We start from the raw sequence: 19,573 nt of genomic DNA on the forward strand, positions 1-19,573 counted from the left end.
CATAAATAAGGAGACAGTAACTCTAGTGGTGTGGAAAATAACACAACAACAGAGAAAATGTTTCCTTTGTTACTTAGAAAATAAGCACACTATAAGGAAAGAAAAAATAAAGTGTGAGCCCATGAAAAGATGGAGCAAGTAAAAGAGAAACAATTATTTATTTATTTATTTATTTGGATTTATTTAAAGCACACGTCAGCCCGGGGGCATCGTGGCGCTGTTACAAGAGGACATACATAATCTGGTTACCGTGGAAGGAAGATGGTTACAAAGCAATTTTCATTACAAGGTACATTTCGTGTCAGACACATTTCGTAACAGACGTCTGCGAGCTGGTGTGGGTGAAGGAGGATGGAGTTAGTTGAATAGGGTGGTTTTGAGAGATTTGCGAAAGGAATACAGAGAAGGTTCTGCTCTGAGTGAGTTAGGGAGGGCGTTCCAGAGCTTAGGAGCTATGTGTGGGAAGCCAATGCCGCCGGCTTTGGCTCTTTTTACAGTGGGTACTCGGAGTTGGTTGGCGTGATGGCTTCTTCTGGGACGGATGGAAGAGTTTTTAGTTATAGTTTCAGATAGGTAGGGGGGTGCTGTGTGATTGATGCACTTGTGTGTGAGAGTGAGGATTTTAAAGTTGATTCTTTCCTTGACTGGGAGCCAGTGGACAAGTCTTCTGGCTTGTGAAATATGGTCAGTTTTGGGGATGTGTAGTGCAGCGCGGAGGGCATTGTTTTGCACTATTTGGAGCCTGCTTAGGTTTTTTGACGATGTGCCTGCCAGGAGGGCGTTGCAGTAGTCCAATCTGGCTCCTATAGTAGCTCTGGCTATGGAGAGGCAGTTAGGCGTGGTGAGGTAGGGTTTTATGGCGTAAATGAGTTTGGTGGTCAGAGCAGAAGCTGAGGCGATGGCGCTGGTTTGTCTAGTCATTGAGAGTGTGGCGTCAATGTAGACTCCTAAGGTCTTGACGGCAGAGGAAACAGGTATGCTAATACTGTCGATGATCATGTGAGAGTAGTTGGGGCTGAGTTTGGTTAGTGTTTCGTTGGGGGCTAGGATGATGATTTCGGTTTTGTCTCCGTTTAGGCAGAGACCATTGATAGCCATCCAGGTTTGGATAGTCGAGTAGATTTTGAGGAGGGTTTCTGAGTCTAGGTCGTAGTCTCCGGAGAGGGGGAGGAGAACTTGCGTGTCATCTGCGTAGTTTGTGTACGCTATGTTGAGGGAGTCCAGTAAGTCAAAGAGGGGTTTGGTGAATAGGTTGTAAAGGGTTGGTGCAGTGCAGGACCCTTGTGGGACTCCACAATTTATAGTGGTGGGGGGGGGGGGCGCTGTCCTGGTCAGAGTATACTTTCATGGCCCTAACTTCAAGGAAGGATGTGATCCAAGTGGTAGCCTTGTGAGAGAAGTGTGCAGCATTGAAGAGGTGAGATGTGAGAATGCTGTGGTCGACCAGGTCAAATGCTGCAGAGAGGTCAAGCAGAAGGAGGAGAGCAGGTTTGCCTGTGTCCATTATTTTGGTAATTTGATTTTTTAAATCTAGAAGGGCAGTTTCAGTCCCATGGCCTTTGCGGAAGCCTGATTGTCTTTTGCCTAGGATGGTGTTGGTTTCCAGGTAGTGTTGGATTTGATTGTGTGCGGCTTTGTCTAGGATTTTGAGGAGAAAGGGGACGTGGTGATGGGGCGATAGTTGTTAGGGGAGGAAGGATCGAGAGAGGGTTTTTTCAGGAGCGGGCGGACCCAGGCTTCTTTTAGGCATTGTGGTACAGTTCCAGATGCGAAGGAGGCATTGATGAAAGCTGTGATGATGGGGGTGAGGGATTCTGAGCACTCTTTGATTAATGCGGGTGGGCAGATATCCCCTTTGCAGGTGGAAGGTTTGATTTTTTTGAGCAGGTCCTTGACCTCCGTCTCTGAGACTTCTCTAAAAGCAAAAAGGGGTGTTTGTGAGAGAGAGTTGTTGGTGGAAGGTGTGGGCGAGCAGGTGGGGGTGCTGAGAGCTTTGCGTTGTGAGGCTATTTTGTCTTGGAGAGTTTTAACTTTGTTGAGGAGGGCAGCCTGGATGCCTGTGCACCAGGCTTCATCCTTGAGGATTTCATCTGGGCCGGAGGCAGGTGTGGTGAGTTCTTTGAATATGGAGAATATTTCTCTTGATTTGGAGCTGGCGTTAGTAATTCTCTGATTGTAGGATTCGGATTTAGCGTGGAATATGGCTTTTTTGTAGGTCAAAGAGATCTCTTTAAAATCTTTAAGCGAGGATTGATTAGGCGCTGCTTGCCATCTGGATAGGGCTTTGCGTTTCCTGGTGCGAAGGTCAGATAGTTCTTCAGTGAACCAAGAGTTGCAGTGCAATGATTTTTTCCCTCTTTTTTCTTCTAGAGGGGCAATGAGATCGATGGCTTGAGTGAGTGTGCTGGAGTAGATGATGGCTAGAGAGGTAGGGTCATGGGTGAAAGGAGGCTTGAGTTCAGGGATATCGAGGAGAGGGGCGAGGTTGGAAGCAGTGAGTTTTTTGGAGCTTCTTACTTTAGCGGGTGGGGCATGAGTTAAGGTTTTATAAGTGGGCGTAGTAGGAATGGAGAATTGAATGAGGTAATGGTCCGTCCATGGGAGGGCCGAGATGGAGGTAATTATGTATGTGCTTTATGATCTCATGTCATAGAATCACCCAACGCATATTGAGATGCACCATATTCTGTCAGAAGCTCAATCGGTTTTGGAAGAGGCGTCTCCATCAGTTTTTAGCACCTTTTATGATTCTTCAAAAATGTGTTATATCACAAACAACCTATTTACTTCATGGACCTCCAAACAGCATTTGACACCATTTCTCCCATACATTTTATGGAATGTACTATTTTGGTTACAGCTTCATTTCTAATTTTCTGAATGCATTTCAATCACTTTACAATGACAACGATGCCGTGGTCCCGGGGGGCTCTATGATGAGAGGCAATGATGTTTCTTGCCAACCTTGTGGTTTCTGTTATATATCAATGATATAGCTGTGGCTATCAACAAAGTAGAGACAGACGTTACCAGCCTAGGCGGTTTCCATTGGGGCATTCTTCTATTCACGGATGAGGTCTTACATTTTCAAGAACCCCCTCTTGTCTGCCGGGACAATTGAATATTTTTGAGGAAATGTGCAAAGAGAAAGTTCTAAGCACAAACAATGCCAAGACTAAAACAATGGTTTTCTCTTCTACATGTCTGCCTAGTTCGGTAGTGACTATGTTTACCTTGAATGGCGCTCACCTGGAGACTGTTGATTCTTTTGATAGGCATAAGGCTGTGTAAAAATCTTTACTGGTGCTCCCATATCAACAAGAGTAGTGTTACGCTGGGAATGAGGGGTGAGGGCACTGTGGTGGTAAACCCTCAAATGCATTATTAGTTTATACGATTCAGGCTGTCCTGGTTGCAGTATGAGATCTGATGGCACCGCAATATTGGTAAGTTTGTAATTGAAGAAAACTAAATACTAAAATGACAGTTGGGTCTTGACATCTGTACCCCCCTCTGCTCTGGTAAAATTGGAACTTGGCTTAACAGGAATTGACTAACAAAGCCAGGCTGAAACCTCATATGTATTAGCTGAGGCTTTGGAGTGCCAATGAGCTACATGGTTATTGTACCGTCCTTGCAGATGCCCTGAAGACACTGGGTGCTAAAAACCTGAAATGGTTTATGAATATTAAATCTCTTGCGTTTCTGGAACGACCCATGTAAATATGGTCAATCTTACCAAACAATTTAAATGTAACCCTTTAACGACTGGGTGATCAAGGAGCAACTCGATACATGGGCGGGACAAAATCTAGCTTTGAATTACCTGAGAATTAAGTGGTCCCTATGTGCCGAGAAGTATATTTATTACCCGTTTGATAAACCATTGACAACTTTTTTTTTTTATTCTGTGTAGGTATTCTTCTGCTCAGTAAAAACCACTAGCCAGTAGGCAAAGGGCTCGACAACATTGTGATGCTGGAAATGCATCAGAGGGACAGGGCCTCTGTATCCTTGTCCTTTACTGCTTTTTATCGTGTGTTCTGTCATGTTTTCCGCACAGGAGTTCATGTGGGACTCCTGGCGTGCAGCTCTCTCTCTTTTGGATTGGTGTACGGACCCGTGGGATACCCTTATGGCCCCCTAGTGTATGTTTTTGGGCACCTGTGGGTGGCCCACAGAGCAGGGTATGGGCTGGTGGCAGCTCCATGCTGAGTTTGACAGGTGCGCTGGAGTATCCTCCATTTTGGGATACCCCGGCCCTGCCATTGGGATCAGTTGATTCCTGATGGAAAACAAGATGGCCCCGGTGGCCTCTTGCTTTCTATTACCCATTACCTTGTTTTCCCAAAGTCCTGGGAAGCTCTGACTCTGTCCCTTCCCCCTGACTGGCTGTTGGGTGGAAATGCCATATATGGTGTTGTTGTGAAGGCCCGGCCAGAATAGCTGGAGCCTTCCCGGTGATGTATGTTGTGGGTACCTCCTGTGGGTGGGACCCGGGTGAATAGAGTGTGTGACGAATATGCATTCTGTGTTGTGGATGTCTAGTATCTGGTGGTTGACACAATGACTGAGACAGCCCTGCCCGAAACCGGTATGAATGCAGCTTGGAGTGTTGAATGGCTCAGTACTTGTCCCAATACACATAACTTGTTGTGAGTGTCTGGAGAGAAGTGAATGGCCTGAATACCTCGTGTGCCTGATTGGCTGCCTGCCTGCATGAATGCCCGTAGTCGTGATTGGATGCTTGAGTGTGACCCAGCGGAATGAATGGGAGATCAACAGTATATCTGGAGACCTCTCACTGCTAGGAATCGTGTTCAGAAGCTGAAGTCCACTACGACGAGTAACTGTAGTAACTGACGCTTGACCTTGAAGCCCTGCTGGACGAGAAGAATTGCTGTTGCTCTCCTTCACAATCTGAAAGCTGCTGTGCCTCCAAGGACAGACCCAGAGAGGACCTGGTAAGCCGCCCTCTTCCCGAGCTACCAGGGACCATCGTGCACAGCTGATCTTTGCCAATGCTCCCTGGTAGACAGACCTTCGACAGGCTGCCGACCCGATACGGGGACTGCTGCGGAACTCCAAGGAGAAGCACTCGGACTGTTGTCTGCCACTGTCGACGACCGCCGTCGCCGACGGAGCCGCCGTGCTCCCGTTTGCCTAAGAACTTCAATTGATCATTGGACGCTCTCGCCTGCATCGTCATCCGCTTGTCTCCCGCTGGAGAAGGCCCGACTGTCGACGCGGCGAGGAGCATCCACCGGTGAGTTTCCCGCCACCTAAAGACCAGAGACGCCGACGACTCGACGCCCTTGCTGGACCACAGTTCTTCATCATCTCTTTGCAGTCCAGAACTATCGTCACCGAGGTGCCCCGCACGCCTCTTCCTTGCAGGACGCCCATGCTCTGTCGTCGACGAGCACCGCTAGGAACGAAGCTGCCGCTTCACGGCTGTAGTTCAACCTGTTCACCGTCGGACGTTCGACGACCCGTGACTCCTGCCTTAAAGGGAGGGCACTCAAGAAGGGCTGTCGATTCCCTGACACAGAACGCCGAGTTCCCCGACACCTCTCGACGATCCGTGGCTCCTGCCTTAAAGGGAGTCACTCGAGAAGGATCGGTCAACGCATCGTCAGAGAACTCTACTCCACCAGGTACATTGGGGGGCTAAAACCTTAATAGGAGGAAGTAAGACTATTGAACATATGGAATGGGCTTGTGCTATATATCTTTATTTACAGGTTGCCCAGGTGGGGGGATCTCCACACAGAACTGTGTCTAGGTAATGGGGCCAGCATTCTGCCTACTGTTTCAACCACCGTGCGTTCCTGCCTATCTCTATTGCTGGTTTTCTCGTTATTAATCTGTGTGACATTTTAACCGTACAGTTGATGCACTTTAATGAGATTCAATAACATTAGTGGTACCACTTTAGAATTGTATATATTTATCATTATTGACTTCCGAGTACAAAGTGCGTTATTGTGATCGTGTACATACCTTTGAATATTAATTATATAAAGACTGTGTTTTCAGTGATACAGTGTGTGGACATTCCTTTGTGGTGGTTCAGGGACTACACTGTACTTAAGAACCAGCCCGCATCACCTCCTGAGAAGCTAGGCCTTGATTGCTCGACCACGTACCAATAATAGAGAATCTTGGCTGGGGTCCTCTGTGCCTTTCCTCTACCATATAGAGAGCGGAAGTACAGACACCCCCTACCAGTCTTTACAAACATAGTGTTCCTTCTGTGGAAACTGGGATGATTATGAATATCACTTCTTTACATGTACACTTTATGATAATCTTGTGGTTAAAACCAGTATAATATATATATATATATATATATATATATATATATATGTATATATAAAATATATAGTATAATGCACATGGTATAGCGACTAGGAGGGATGCCTGTACTTTTAAACTTTCCGATTCATTTTATCATTTCCGAACGATAACGATGTTTATGTCTAAAGCTTTGTCAGTAAGACAAAATGGCTTGTAGCATAGGTCTTCAATGTTGAGTTCATGAATGCACATTGTTATTGGAAGTTGGAATACTTTTAATATTTGGCATGAATCATGTTAGTGATAAAATGTTATTATATGTGATTTTTATTATATGAGTGTATTTGAATGTTTTTGTATGTATGTTTTTAAGGCTGCTGGCTAGTAAAAAGCTAAATGAAAATGAAATGAGGCAGTAGGGACTGCCAATTGCTAGTTTCACTATACTATTGGGGGGATAGGGAAGCCTGGGCTAGGGTGGAGGTAGCAATCCCGAGGTCGATGGATTGGTCAGGGACATCCCATAGATTAACAACCTGCAGTCTTACAAAAACCTGAAAACCTAATAAAAACCCTTGACCAGTACTTTCACCTGCTTGTGGGTTTATTAAAGCCATCCATAACAGGATGCCTTTGTACATCTGTAAACTCATTGAAACCTTTGAAAAAGGCATATAATGCTAATTTTCTCTGTGCCTACCGCAACTGAACTTGATGACACAAGGATGTCCTGAAAAACACAGGCACAGTTTGTCTTGGGGCATGACACCAGATTCTATTGGACAGCTCTGTGCAACAAGAAAGTTGATGCCTTCGCTCACAATGACCTAAAAGAAGATGTTGGCATTTGTTCAGTCAATTTGAGGTAAATATTTTAGCTGGGGGAAAAATTTGTTCTATTACCTTATTCGGTTTCCGGTTGGTTTAAAGCCACAGATTCCACAGAAGGAGCTTGGAAGGCGGATACTGCCTGCAACATCCGATCCCATCCCCAAGATGGACCCGCCAGAAGAGATCAGCGCTGCCTCCCCTCCAGATGAGCCACCGGGGGTTTTCCTGTGGTTCCGCGGATTCACAGTCTGTCCGAAGATCAAATTACTGCAGCCATAGCTTAAAGAAAGTGAGAAAGAAAGGAAATGTCAGTCCAAGCTGTTTAATTGGGCCTGCGTTAGTCCAACATTGTAAAAAATAAATAAATAAATAAATAAATTTTTTAAAAAACGCAACATACCAGCTCCTTGCACCCAAACATTGTTGAAAATTAATCATACTGAAGCATGGTCTAAACTGCTTATGGTAAATATTCTGAACACTTTGATCAGGCAGAAAAATATGCAATGAAAGCTATCCATTGGCTAGTGACAATTGATTCTTGTTGAGCAAGAATGTTTGAGTGTATGTAGAGTACTGAGAAAGCGACTGACTTTTTATGCCTCGCTAGCATCTTGCAAGGACATTTTTACCCCTGCCATCATCATTGTCATCATTATAAGGTCTGCATTGTCAAATACATTTTCAATATGGTATAAAAGTAAATCCATAGAAAAAAACCAAAGGACCCAGAACCACTGATTGTTGACTGTCAGCTAGAAAAGAGAATGCAGGAGAGTACAGTGCCTGGAATTTCTGCCTCCTACAGTCCTCGCCCCAAATCACCAGGGTTGACCATGTCAAAAGGTGCTGAAAGATCAGTGCAGCTGCAGCAGCCTCCTCAACAGTGGTCCCGAGCTCATTCAGGGCTGATTCTATTCCACTAGCCCCACAGAAGCCGGCCCGCTACAAGCCAATAAAATCACGCCTGTGCCTGTACCATGCAAGCTATTTCTGTGATCATTCTGCTAAAGGGAGCAATGATATCAGTCGCTGATTTACCGAAGAGGTTTCAGGGCTGGCATCTTAAGCAAGTGATTAACCATGCCCTCAACTAATGATATGAGCTGAGAGAGGGGGGCCAAGGTTGTAGCCTGATTAAGTATTGTTCTTACCAAGTCGGGGCACAAGAGCCTGATGTCACCATGGCGCCTTGAATTCTGATACCAGGTAAAAGTCAGTGACCGTGGGACATGTAGGCTACTAGTGAGGGTTCAGCTTTATTTCTAATAAAGTCTGGAAAGTCCTTGATCTTAATGCCAAAGAAGCGAGCAATCTGACTTCCAGACGTGGCAATATCAGAAAGGGCAAGGGTAACAATCAAGTCATTGGCTATTGAAAACAATCTCGTCGTTTTTGGGTCACAATAATAGCCTTTTTGTACAGACCAATCCACAGCTTGCAGGCTGCTTTCACTTGCAGGTAATATGTGATCCACCTGGTGTATTGCAGGAGTCCGTTAACACTGCATCCCCAATGCACCCACAACTACACTGCAGGTCTGCCACTGCTCCAAACTGAATGTGACTACTGGATCAATGGACAGCAGGGCATTGGCATTCTTGCAACATTGTAAAGCATTCAGTAGGTGACAGCAACAGTCACAAGCTGTTTCTTGATTGGCAGATAAGATAGGATATGTCGGGTGCAGCAGAAGGCCATGTGTGTGATGCATTGGATGAGCCAAACAGAGTTTCCGCGCGACCTCCTGCACTTTCTCCTTAGTGGCAAGCCACCTTTCCTCTTCCACTATCACACTGCACAAGTGTTGAAATGTTTCCTACGCCTGACTTAGTGTGGCCCGCCTTAAAGACTCCTTGGTGCTAAGAGGCTACTGCAATGACCGCTGGGCTTCCAGTATCCCCCGCTTGTCCTCCCACAGACCACAGTGGCCACTACCTCCTCTTCTTCCCTTCACTAGACATGAATGACCATTGTAACTTCTCAATCTCTTGACCCTTTGGCAACCGACTAAGCAAGGGGAACTTGTTGGCCCTTTTTAGCGGATGCCCACGCGTTGCAGCTGCTACCAGTATCCATAGGTTGCAGTCCCACTAACAGACAGTAGGTGTCAGACTTTCCCCTCTGCCAGGACTCCAGATGGCCTCTCCCCTCCTTCGTTCTCCAACTTCACCAGTGATCAGTGTGGCACATTCACAATCAATACCAGAAGTTGGCAATCGCCCAAGGGACAAGACCTGATTGATTGATTGATTGCTGGTTTGATAAGAGATCAAAAGAAACGCTATCTTTGTTATCTTGGCACTGTGTGCATCAAGGAATTACATGCAGAATATATAGAGGAAGTTGTATTGTATTATGGTTTGAGAAAATAATAAACTTGTTCTGAAAATGTCAACAACAAAAAAAAGGAAGATTGGGGGATAGGGTAGAGGTTGGGCAGTTTGTGTCGGCTGACTTGAGAGTGGTGGCTGGAAAAGCTAACCAATGGCTATTCTTCTGGGAAGCCATCCAAAGCATGTTTTTTTTTCAGGCTGTTCTGACATTAAAGAAGAGAAAAGCCCATTTAGAGATCCTACGGGTCTAGACTGACCCTTCTGGGGTGGGGACCACATTGCTAGGTCACATCACCTTCTGCATGAGACCGCAAGCAAGTCCAGATAGCGTTCCTGTGATGCTGACCAGTGTCATGTGGGCTTAGTAAAACGGGGACTCACCTTCTTCCTGCTCCTCCTCCTCCTGCTCCTCCTCCTCCTCCTCATACTCCTAAACCAACGGGTTCTCATCTCTCACAAGGAGTGGGCACAGTACCATCTGGGGCGAACAATAGAAGCTGTTCTTTAAAAGGCTTCTAGAAAATGCAACACTGGACTGGTAGGGAATGTCCTCACCTCTTTGCAACCTTTTTCTCCTCAAAGTCAGGTTTCTAATGATTTTAGCTAGCCCACTGTTAAACGTGCGAGGGCACCCAAAACAGTGATGGAGTGGGGTCATTTGTAACAGCTTAAACATTGTGGAGGAAATGTCCCTAGTTGCCATGTGCGCCCTTACTAACGGGAACATCGGTTATCAAACTTGAATGACTGGTAGGTGGGACAGAATAGGGCAAATCTAGCATCGAAGTGAACAGGATGCAAGGAAGAGCATCGGCGAAATTAGCATCCGCTTTGCATTTGGAATCTGAAAGTAAGATTACTGAAAGCACGCAAAAACTCTTTGGCAACATACCCTTGGATGCCAAGACAATGCAAACCGTGACAAAAATAGCAAAGCAAGCCGGCCCACTGGGCTTCATTTATTTATTGTGGACTGATCCAGCCCAACAGAGTCTGGACTCTCGGGTGTGGTCGATGCGGAGTCCGAAGAATCAGATTAAAGAAAGCAAAGTTTCTCAAATGGAAGGTTGTCCAACTCCAGGTCTCAGACAGGATCCATTTCGGGTTTTCAGGATACCCCTTCATTAATATTCATGAGATGAATTTGCATACAATGATTCTAAATGGATGCACATTTTTCCTCTGGGATATTAATGAAGGCTATCTTGAAAACCCACCAGGTGGAGAAAAACATACCTCGAAAATCATCTGCCTGCTACCTGCCACCGACTAGGTTATTGAGAGAGCATGTAACTGAATGCCCTTTCTGACATTAACACCCAATAAGAAGTCACTTTTCCAATTCAAGAACCCAGATTTACAGATAACCCTTTTCACAGTGATACTTTTCCAATATTGCCAAAATATACGCATATCCAACGGTTGCGGAAATATGCATTTCCATGACTACATTTTGCAAAAATATTCCAATACAGGGATTCTGCAGACAAAAGGGACTGTCCGATAACTTAACTTGAATTCACAGCGGGGGCGACTAATGAGGCCAGGGCGTGAATGATCCAAACGAGCGGGTTAATCTTACGCACAATGGGACAAATGTACTACTAACAACCTAAAGAAGGGCTGGTTGTTGGAATATAGGAAAGGGTTAACTGGTGGAAATCTATTATCAAGCTTTCAATCTCAGCAATTGAAGGGGAAGAACACCTGTAAGAAAGGCTGAGAGATCACTTAAAATGGCTGGGGGTTGTGCACCAGGTCAAGAACAGCTCTTCCAAGCACGAGAAACGGAAGGGACAACAATTCCAGATTAGCGTGACTTTATGAGTAACTTGGAAACTGTAGGTGAAGAGATCAAATGTGTATCAGGAGAAAAATGACAAGGGTGGCTCCTCGATAGCCGCCCCAGTTCATCACAGCGCCTCTTGTATGCACGGCGTTGCACATGAAAAGAGTGGATCTGATGAACACACCACCTTCTTGTAATCCTCAGAGAGGGCAAGAATGTGTTCATATTCATGTCACTTGGATTTGTCCTGCCCACCGCTGCCATTTGCATGGTCTCCAGGTTCTCTGGCGGATCTGAAAATAAGAGAAGCATTGAGCCTTAGGAAGAGATGGTGAATGCAAGAATGCTTTTCCGTAGTGTTGTTCACTTAAGTTCAGAACATTTTGTAGGTTTGCTTCTAAGTGGCATGGGTCGGTGGGCAAAATGGCGGTTGAGTCCATATGGGAGGGTGTACGTTTTTGGACGAAATTAGTTATGCTGTTTGTTGTCCAAGGAGTTGAGGAGGTGTTAGATGGTATAGATGGTCTATGCCTGGCATAGTTGGTTTGCGTTTGGTATGTTTGCTGCACTATGGAGAGTTTTAGTTTGGGTTAGTGGTAGTAAGAGGGTGAACCATCATGGCATAGAGCTATGTCACAGTATGTCACAGTGAGAGAGAGAGAGAGAGAGAGAGAGAGACAGAGAGAGAGACAGAGACAGAGACAGAGACAGAGACAGAATGAATTAAGGTAGAGGCTGTTGCAATAATCAAGCCTAGAGAGTACCAGAGCTCTAGCGACATTGAGCTTTTGGGGAAAAGTGAGGAGAGGAAGGATACCTCGGAGGAGGTGGAGTTGAAAATGGGCCTTCTTGGCAAGGTCCGGGATTTAAGGGAAGAACGAGCGAGAGAAGTCAAAGATGGCTCCAAGGTTTCTGGCTTCAGATGCAGGAAAAGGGGGAGAGCCTATGGAGGGTGGCCAGAGTGAAGGGAGGGAGTGGGAGTGTAAGGAAGGCATGGTATCAAACAGTGAAAACAGACAAGTGATCACAGGTTGTTTATTGAACATTGTGTTTACACTCAAGGGTGCCTAACAACTACAACAACGTACAACTGGACCCATCCTGACCACTTAGCAGGTCAACAACCGATGCATTGCATATAATTACTTCTCCCGTTCCTTCTTTTTCCATTTTATTTCCTTTTGCAGTCACCCAATGCAACTCATTGGTATTCACATAACTTCTCACAGAACGACAGATGGCACATTACATATCTATCTGTGAACTCCAAGCAATGAACACTGTATTAGTTAATACATTTCTGTGATGGTGCCCAAGTTAATTCCAGGGCTTCGGATCTAGTTCCTGCAGCACTCTCAAATATTCATTCCCTTCAATGAGAAGGACTCTACCACAGACGATACAAAGCCCTATCGTGGCTGCCAATTTCTTTTCCTCAGGTGAAGGAGAAAATGCCTTGGCCTATGTGCTGCACATTCCATCCATGCTGCTGCTATTCTCCAATCAGTACCTTGATTCATTACCACATGGACATCCTCCATAGATAGTGCAGACCATTCCCTCTACATTTACAGCTCCACACTCCTGCACCGCTCTGCTGTGTTTGCTCATCCACGTCTCCTTTCATCCCGCTACATCGGCTTACTGTTCCTGTGCTGGTCACCAATGCCACACTTTCCTCCATGCCATTGACGGAGGATGACGACACATCCACAACTCCTTTGCCCATTCGCTTGCAAGGTATAGCATCAGGCACAAATGAAAGTCTAGAGCGGCAACTCCACTACAGCAGGCACAAATAGAGATGTTGGAGGGCACTTCACACAGGCACAAATGGAAACGCCAGAGCGGCAATTTCACTACACAATTGCTTTGCTACAACTGGAATGATGCGTAATGCCCCACTTCTCAGACCATTCACAACTTCACTGACCACCGCTCCCTATACATAAAAGGCGCTGGGTCGGTCACGGCCATATGTACTCTCAAAGCCTCAAAACGCCAGTACTTCTGCAAGCCGAGGAACATACAACAGTTACTGGGTGCTGAGGAACTTCGGGGCATCAATGTGCGGTTTCCTGCAACCTCCGCAGCAGGCGCACTGGCTCTTGAAACTCGTTGCCAAATGCTGTGAACTGAGTATCCATATGGAAGAAGGGCAGGACCCAGGTGAGTGATCCAAGTAACTTCTTGATTGTCTCCTTATGTGTACTGTGCAAGGTACAGGTCAAGATATCCTCTTAGTCCTACCCAGATTGCTGGCACCCGCCGCCCAGGCTCAGGATATCCACTCCACAGGAAGCGGTCCTTGGAACAGGAATCAAGGTGCAAACCCATTCACAAAAGGAGTAGCCTTACATCAGGGTGTTGTATACCAAGGGGCCTTGATTCTATTAAGCAGGGAAGAGGTCATGGTTAGTGTAGACAGAGGGAGTTTTTTGCAACTGGAGGAAAGTTCTGCCATCATCTTGTTTCTCTCTGCCACTTTCCTAAATGTCCTCTCCATTTCCTGTAGGACAAAGTAGTTTGGGTGTGATGTCAGAAGGAAAAGTCCTCTTGTTCCAAGAACAAGGATTGGATCCTGTGAAAAACCACAGGGTGTTTCACTGCCCAGACCCTGGGGATCCCTTACTCAGGTGGCCAGGGCACCGCCATCGCATTTGGATCCAGAATCTGGGGGTGGGCAAGTGCAGGAGGATCACCTGGGTAAGGGGCCCTCGGGGAGTGGTTGAGAGACGTCTGATGGCAAGACATGGTATCCCCCCTTTCCCAATACTCATATCCAATCCTTTTTTATCAGATATTCCAACTTCCCAAATCCCCCCCCTTTCCTACACAAACACTGTGCCGAGTAAGAGGAGGACTAAGGCTGAAAGAATTAACACGCATACAGTACACTGGACATGTCCCTCTAACAAGATCAGGCAGGGTCAGGCACTTGACATTAGTCACACACGCCTAATTCCTATTAACTGTCCCCACATAGTTAAAAGGTGGTACACAGACACACTTTGAGCAAGGTGGTGCACGAGAAGGATCAGTTTCTCCAGGGCGATGGCGAGCCAGGCGAAGGAGAGCGACAAACTGAGGGGTTGAACCAAAGGGGAACAAAGCCAGAGATCCTCCTCCCGGCGAGAGATCGTTATTTCCGAAAGGTCATGTGTATTTCGCACGGCAGACCAGCTGGAAGGAAGAAAGAGTCTTCCGAGTGCTACAAGGTTACCAGCCACCCTGCCGGGTGAACAGCAAAGTTTGGGAGGCGCTAAGGCGGCAGTGGAGGCAACCTTGACTCCTCCATCAAAGGTGTGGGAGACGGAATGCATCTTAACACAACCGATGGGTTGAGGGAAACAAAGAATGCCTGGTCTGTGTTTAATTGAAATGCTTGCGACAGTATCCAAGGGATGAAGGTTACTCGAACGCCGATAAGCTGAGATAGAAAGTTAATCCATTGTTAAGAACTGTGAATACGAAATACAAAGTAGCAGAGCGATCCGGCGAGGTGAAATTGCCCAATCCAAAGTCTCTGTGAAATGTTTTAAAGCTGCAGAGGCAGCGGAAAGCGAGAGAAAGAAAGTAACCACAAAACCGCATGAAAGAAAATTTGGAAAGTCTTGATCTTGAAAGAAAGTCATAAGTAGCAAGTACATTTTACAAGATACATTGGAACTGATGGAAAATATGTAAAGTGGAAGTAAAGAAGGAAAGGAGGGTCGAAGTGATCATGTGGAGATGAGAGCAAAAATCCTCCCAGTTTCGAAAGACTTTGACAGCAAATTCAAATATGAAATGAGGTTTGAGCCCGATTGAGGGAATCCTACAGTGAACTGCGACCAAATTATAAACTTAGAAACTTTTTGTTGAAACTGTGTAGAAGCTTGAAGAGTGACCTGGACTAGGGTGAAGGGAACCCGAGAGGTTAAACCCGTGAACTTGTGACTCAGACTTGAATGGGCAACAAGGCTCTGGAGGGCAGAGCCAGCCATCTAACTGAGTTAGCAAGCTAAAGTGTGTTCATCCATCAAGTGTTCCACCTAACCCCATGCTATACAATGTGGGGACGAGAATTAATATGATCTTCGTTTCACCACTGATTTTTCCTTTTTTAGATACATATCCCTATGTCACATTAGTTTGTATTAGAGTGAGGGCTGGCATTAGGTTAGTATAGGCCTTTATTGTTTGACTAAGACTGACTAGGACTGTTTCTTTATTATATGATTATTGAGATTACTCCCATCTTAGTTATAGGGCCAGCCAGCAGTTTTTCCAAGCCCCTTGAATCTAACAAAGGTTTTGAAACGTGCACTGGTATCCCAGTGTCTACTTGGGATACCATGCCTCCCTTACAACCCCTATAGCAGACTAGCTTTAGTCCAGTCACCTGGGGGCTTTTGCCTTTAAAAAGGAATCATCTCTGGACTTCTAACCTTCAAGATGATTTCATTGGACCATTGGGAGAGCAGTGCTTTCCAAACACCTCCAGTTTTGAGGTGGAGGTAGGTGTTCCAGGCAGAGACTAGCGCTGTCTCCTAACCCCCCACCCTCTTCAGGGATTTTTGTGGGTGAATCTGGTGCTGGATCAAGATCTGCATCTCTCCCATCCATACTGCTGACCAGTACCTCAATATACAGAAAGAACCCTGAAGGTGTGTGCCAGTATCTCTCATGTTTGGGTGTCTGGGAAAAAGACTCATCTTGTCCTTGAGACCATGGAGTCCGAGACAGCCAGGATTCCTGCCATTTGGCATTTGAACCGATGCAAGACATATTTCAAGTGTGTTTGACCCAGTTCAAACCAACAGGACGCTGCGGAGCTGCCTTTGCCACTATGACATTAGAACCGCAGTTCCACCAATTCCGTCCGGTTCGTTGTAGCACAGCGCCAGCTGTAGCACATCTTTTCCTCAGCTCAAATGGAGAAATACTGTTACACTTGCATTGCTCAAGTCGCTGTTCACAAATCTAGCCACTACATCGCAACTATTGAACTGATCCTGGTGTTCGGCCCAAACCGCATCCTTCGTGCACCGGCATCGAACCAGCTCACCTGAGCACCACGTCATAATCCCGTCAGCTAACAAACCTCAACTGTCGAACCGGACCTGGTAACCTCTACAATTCACATTGTTCTAGCTTGCTTCGAACCGCAGCCTTCTTCCAATTCAATCCTACCTTGATATCTGCTCATCGCTGAACCACCCCAACTGCTGCATCTGGAACTGATTTGAACCCTCGAACAGCACAGAGAATCCAGGTTCACTGTTGTCGACCCACCAAGATACTGAACAAGGGATTATTGCCTGATAACTGCTCTCTGGTTAATTTTTGGCACTAGAGACTGGCAAGTTACATTACTCCTTTTTGCAATTCATGAAATATCCTTTTGAACATCGCCCCCTGTTTTATTACCCAGAATTCTGCGTCTTGCCATCTTGCCTATTTGGTGTTCTTTCACAGGGGTGGGTTTTGCAGAGTTTTCTATTTAGTTTTTAATGTACATGGTGAGTTTAATTAAAGTATATATTTTTATAGATGCTTGATTGGACAATCCTTTATTTTGGACCGTTAGATGTCACTGTTTGGGTTGCTACTAGTTTACATTCACAACCCGAGAGTATAGCCATCACCCTGCCCATGTTCCTACAACAAGCGACGGAGGTATATCTCATACCTTTAAATAACTTTATGATAGTGTTGGCTCTTGGTTTGTAGAAGTGTTAGGCCTGAGCAGGTGCTTTAGACTACTCATTTCTGTTCTCCTTCGGGCAGAAGTCAATTAATCACAATCCACCCCGAGCCCGAAGGAGGCCGAGGTACACTCAGGGAAAACCACCAATTCCAGCCCTCACCCATTTACAAGCGCTCAGGTGAAAACCCAGACTGAAAGTCGCCCACGGGGGGTGTGAAGGTCATAGTATAAAGGCATGCAACCCGAGTTGCTCAAAGTAAATTGCAGGAGGCTCACAGTAGGGAAAGGCTGGAGTCTAGAATACGGTGGAAGAAGCAGAGGCTGAAGAGACACTAAAGTGAAAAGTAGTGCAGTAGTTGAGAGCAGAAAGAGGTGGTGAAAGCGAAAATGGTGAAGGAGAAATTGATAAAATGAGATGGAAAGAGTGGATAGGAGGAGGTGATAAGTGTTCAAGAAGGAGGTGGAAAAATTAGTGATAGAGAATAGGTTGTAGTGATAATCATGGTGAGGTAGAGGGGGCCGTAAAACAGGACGGCAGTTGCAGGATTTGATAATATCAGAAGTGAGTGGAAGTCAAGAAGCGGTGAAACCCAAGTGAAGGGGGATGTGATATTAGCAGAAACTGGAAGTGACACTAAGGAGGAAACATCAAGGGGAAGAGTGTCATAGTGGAGGAAGGAACAACATGAGTTGGAGGAGGTAGTGAAGATGGTACAGAGAAGGTTGGCAGTGCGACCTCAAGGGGAGATACCACAGACCAGACAAAGTCTGGAAGAGGGCTAGAAGTAGCAAAAGAAGGCAGATAGACCCGAGCAGTCCAGGTGGTAACATCGAGAGAGATGGAAGAAGATGCAAGACCATCAGGTGGTGAAGGAAGGACTGAGGTGAAGAGAGAGGGTACCATCTGTTTGAGAAGCAGAGCAGGAAGAGTCTGGTGGGCCTTGGTGGCCCTAGGCTGGACCAGATGATGGCAGGAGTAAAGAGACACAGTTAGGGAGATTATTGTGAAATCATAGGGATGGGAAAGAGAAATTCTGAGGAAGTCCAGGCAGCATCGCACCCTAGGACATACATTCAGGCACATTTCAAGTCCCATCAAGTGCTTACCATACAATTCAGTTTTCCAACAGTTGGTATTAAAAAAGCAGAACCTAAAATTGACTTACTATAGAAGACACTGACGTTTACACTTCAATAGGAAACAATATACATATGAATAAGTGCTTCTCTTACTTTAACATGGACTGTGGGATGTTTGTTTTCACAAAAGGAACTGCGCCTTGCTTCTTCAACACCTGAACGACAACAGAGTCTTCAGATACAGGACGGCTGAGGAACTGAACAAGGCCCATGGTTGAGTCGTGTCCCTGAAGCAACGACAGATAACAGTATTAAAAAAATAATGCATTCACTTAGCTGAAATAGCTCCAAAACACTGATGAGGATACTTCATAACATTTAATTTGTAAGCAGCTTGAGAGAAAATGAATGAATCAATGAAAAAAATGAATGGAGGAATGGGATTGTTGCCTAAAACGTTTTCTAAGAGCACCGCTACTGCTGCGTCATTGAGACTTCTCACTAGGCTCCCAGATCATGACACAAAATATACTGAAAGCACACAAAAAAAACAAAAAAAAGGCAGTGAAAGGTGGAAAGAGGAGACTGAAAGGAAAACAACTTTGTCCGACCAATGCAGGCTTCAGTTTTTTTTAACAAATATTCATGTTTAACTTTTCACATCTAACTTAAGACAGACCAGCAACACTATCTTTTTCATTTTAGCTGGATGGCAGGGCAGGTAATTTGAAGGGTAAGCCATCCCGCTTTATGATGTAACCCTTGGAAGTGGTGCCTGAGCCAGAGCTCTCCTAATTCTTCTTGGAGGAGTGATGTGTACATCCCTAAGGAAGAAGTACCATGTCCCTGGCGGAGGGATGCAGGAATGCTCCACTGGACAGTCGCAGGGAAACGGGATAATCGGTGACCCTAACAGCAGATTCACAGTCAGCCCATCAGGAAACAATTCTGCAACTGCCCTTGGTGGAAATGGAGATTACTAAACCTGCTGTTAGCAGGGTAAAGGGGAATTCTTGCACTATTTCTAAATACATTTGAATATATGTGAAAGGCGCCTGATTTATAATATGTGTGACTATTTATTGACCCGAATATTTATTTTGTTCGGTTGGTGTAGCCCAGACTCATGTTTGGCCTCCTGCCTTGAACCTCACAACAAAATCTTTTTAAGAGTAAGCCCATGGAGCAACAGCAAAAAATATATATTTCCGATCAAATCTCGGGAAACAGACTCCATGTGAGAAAACAAAGAAATCGCAATGTCGGGGAGGTATAACTGCATTGGGCCTATGACCGTAGGTAAGACGCAGGTAAGACGGCAAGGAAGCCTGTCCCACTTCCCAGTCTCCCTAACACACTGAAGGAGGAACATGCACTGCTTGTTGTGAGTGGTCAGAAATATGAGGCTGACCACTTAGATTTCTCAATAAATGCCATTTTATTAAATCATAGGTTTCAATAAACGCCTCACTATCCCTACCATGACTAGGATGTCCCTGCCTAAATTAAACTAAAGGAAACACTCCAACAAAGGCTATCTGGCAC

At 45.6% G+C, this 19,573-nt stretch overlaps 1 protein-coding gene across 2 annotated transcripts in view; it reads right to left on the reverse strand.

The window, feature by feature from the left end:
• Positions 1-19,573, reverse strand: part of LOC138548350 (vitamin D3 hydroxylase-associated protein-like) — a 476,815-nt gene that overhangs the window by 277,002 nt on the left and 180,240 nt on the right. For both annotated transcript variants that reach the window (XM_069642270.1, XM_069642271.1), the window contains 2 exons: positions 18,182-18,315; positions 7,204-7,410 (listed from right to left, as the gene is read on the reverse strand). In XM_069642270.1, coding sequence (XP_069498371.1) covers positions 7,204-7,410; positions 18,182-18,315 — 341 coding nt within the window. The remainder of the gene's footprint in view (positions 1-7,203; positions 7,411-18,181; positions 18,316-19,573) is intronic.

Source organism: Ambystoma mexicanum, chromosome 1q (assembly GCF_040938575.1).
Source record: "Ambystoma mexicanum isolate Mex_15411 chromosome 1q, UKY_AmexF1_1, whole genome shotgun sequence".
NCBI classification, from domain to species: domain Eukaryota; kingdom Metazoa; phylum Chordata; class Amphibia; order Caudata; family Ambystomatidae; genus Ambystoma; species Ambystoma mexicanum.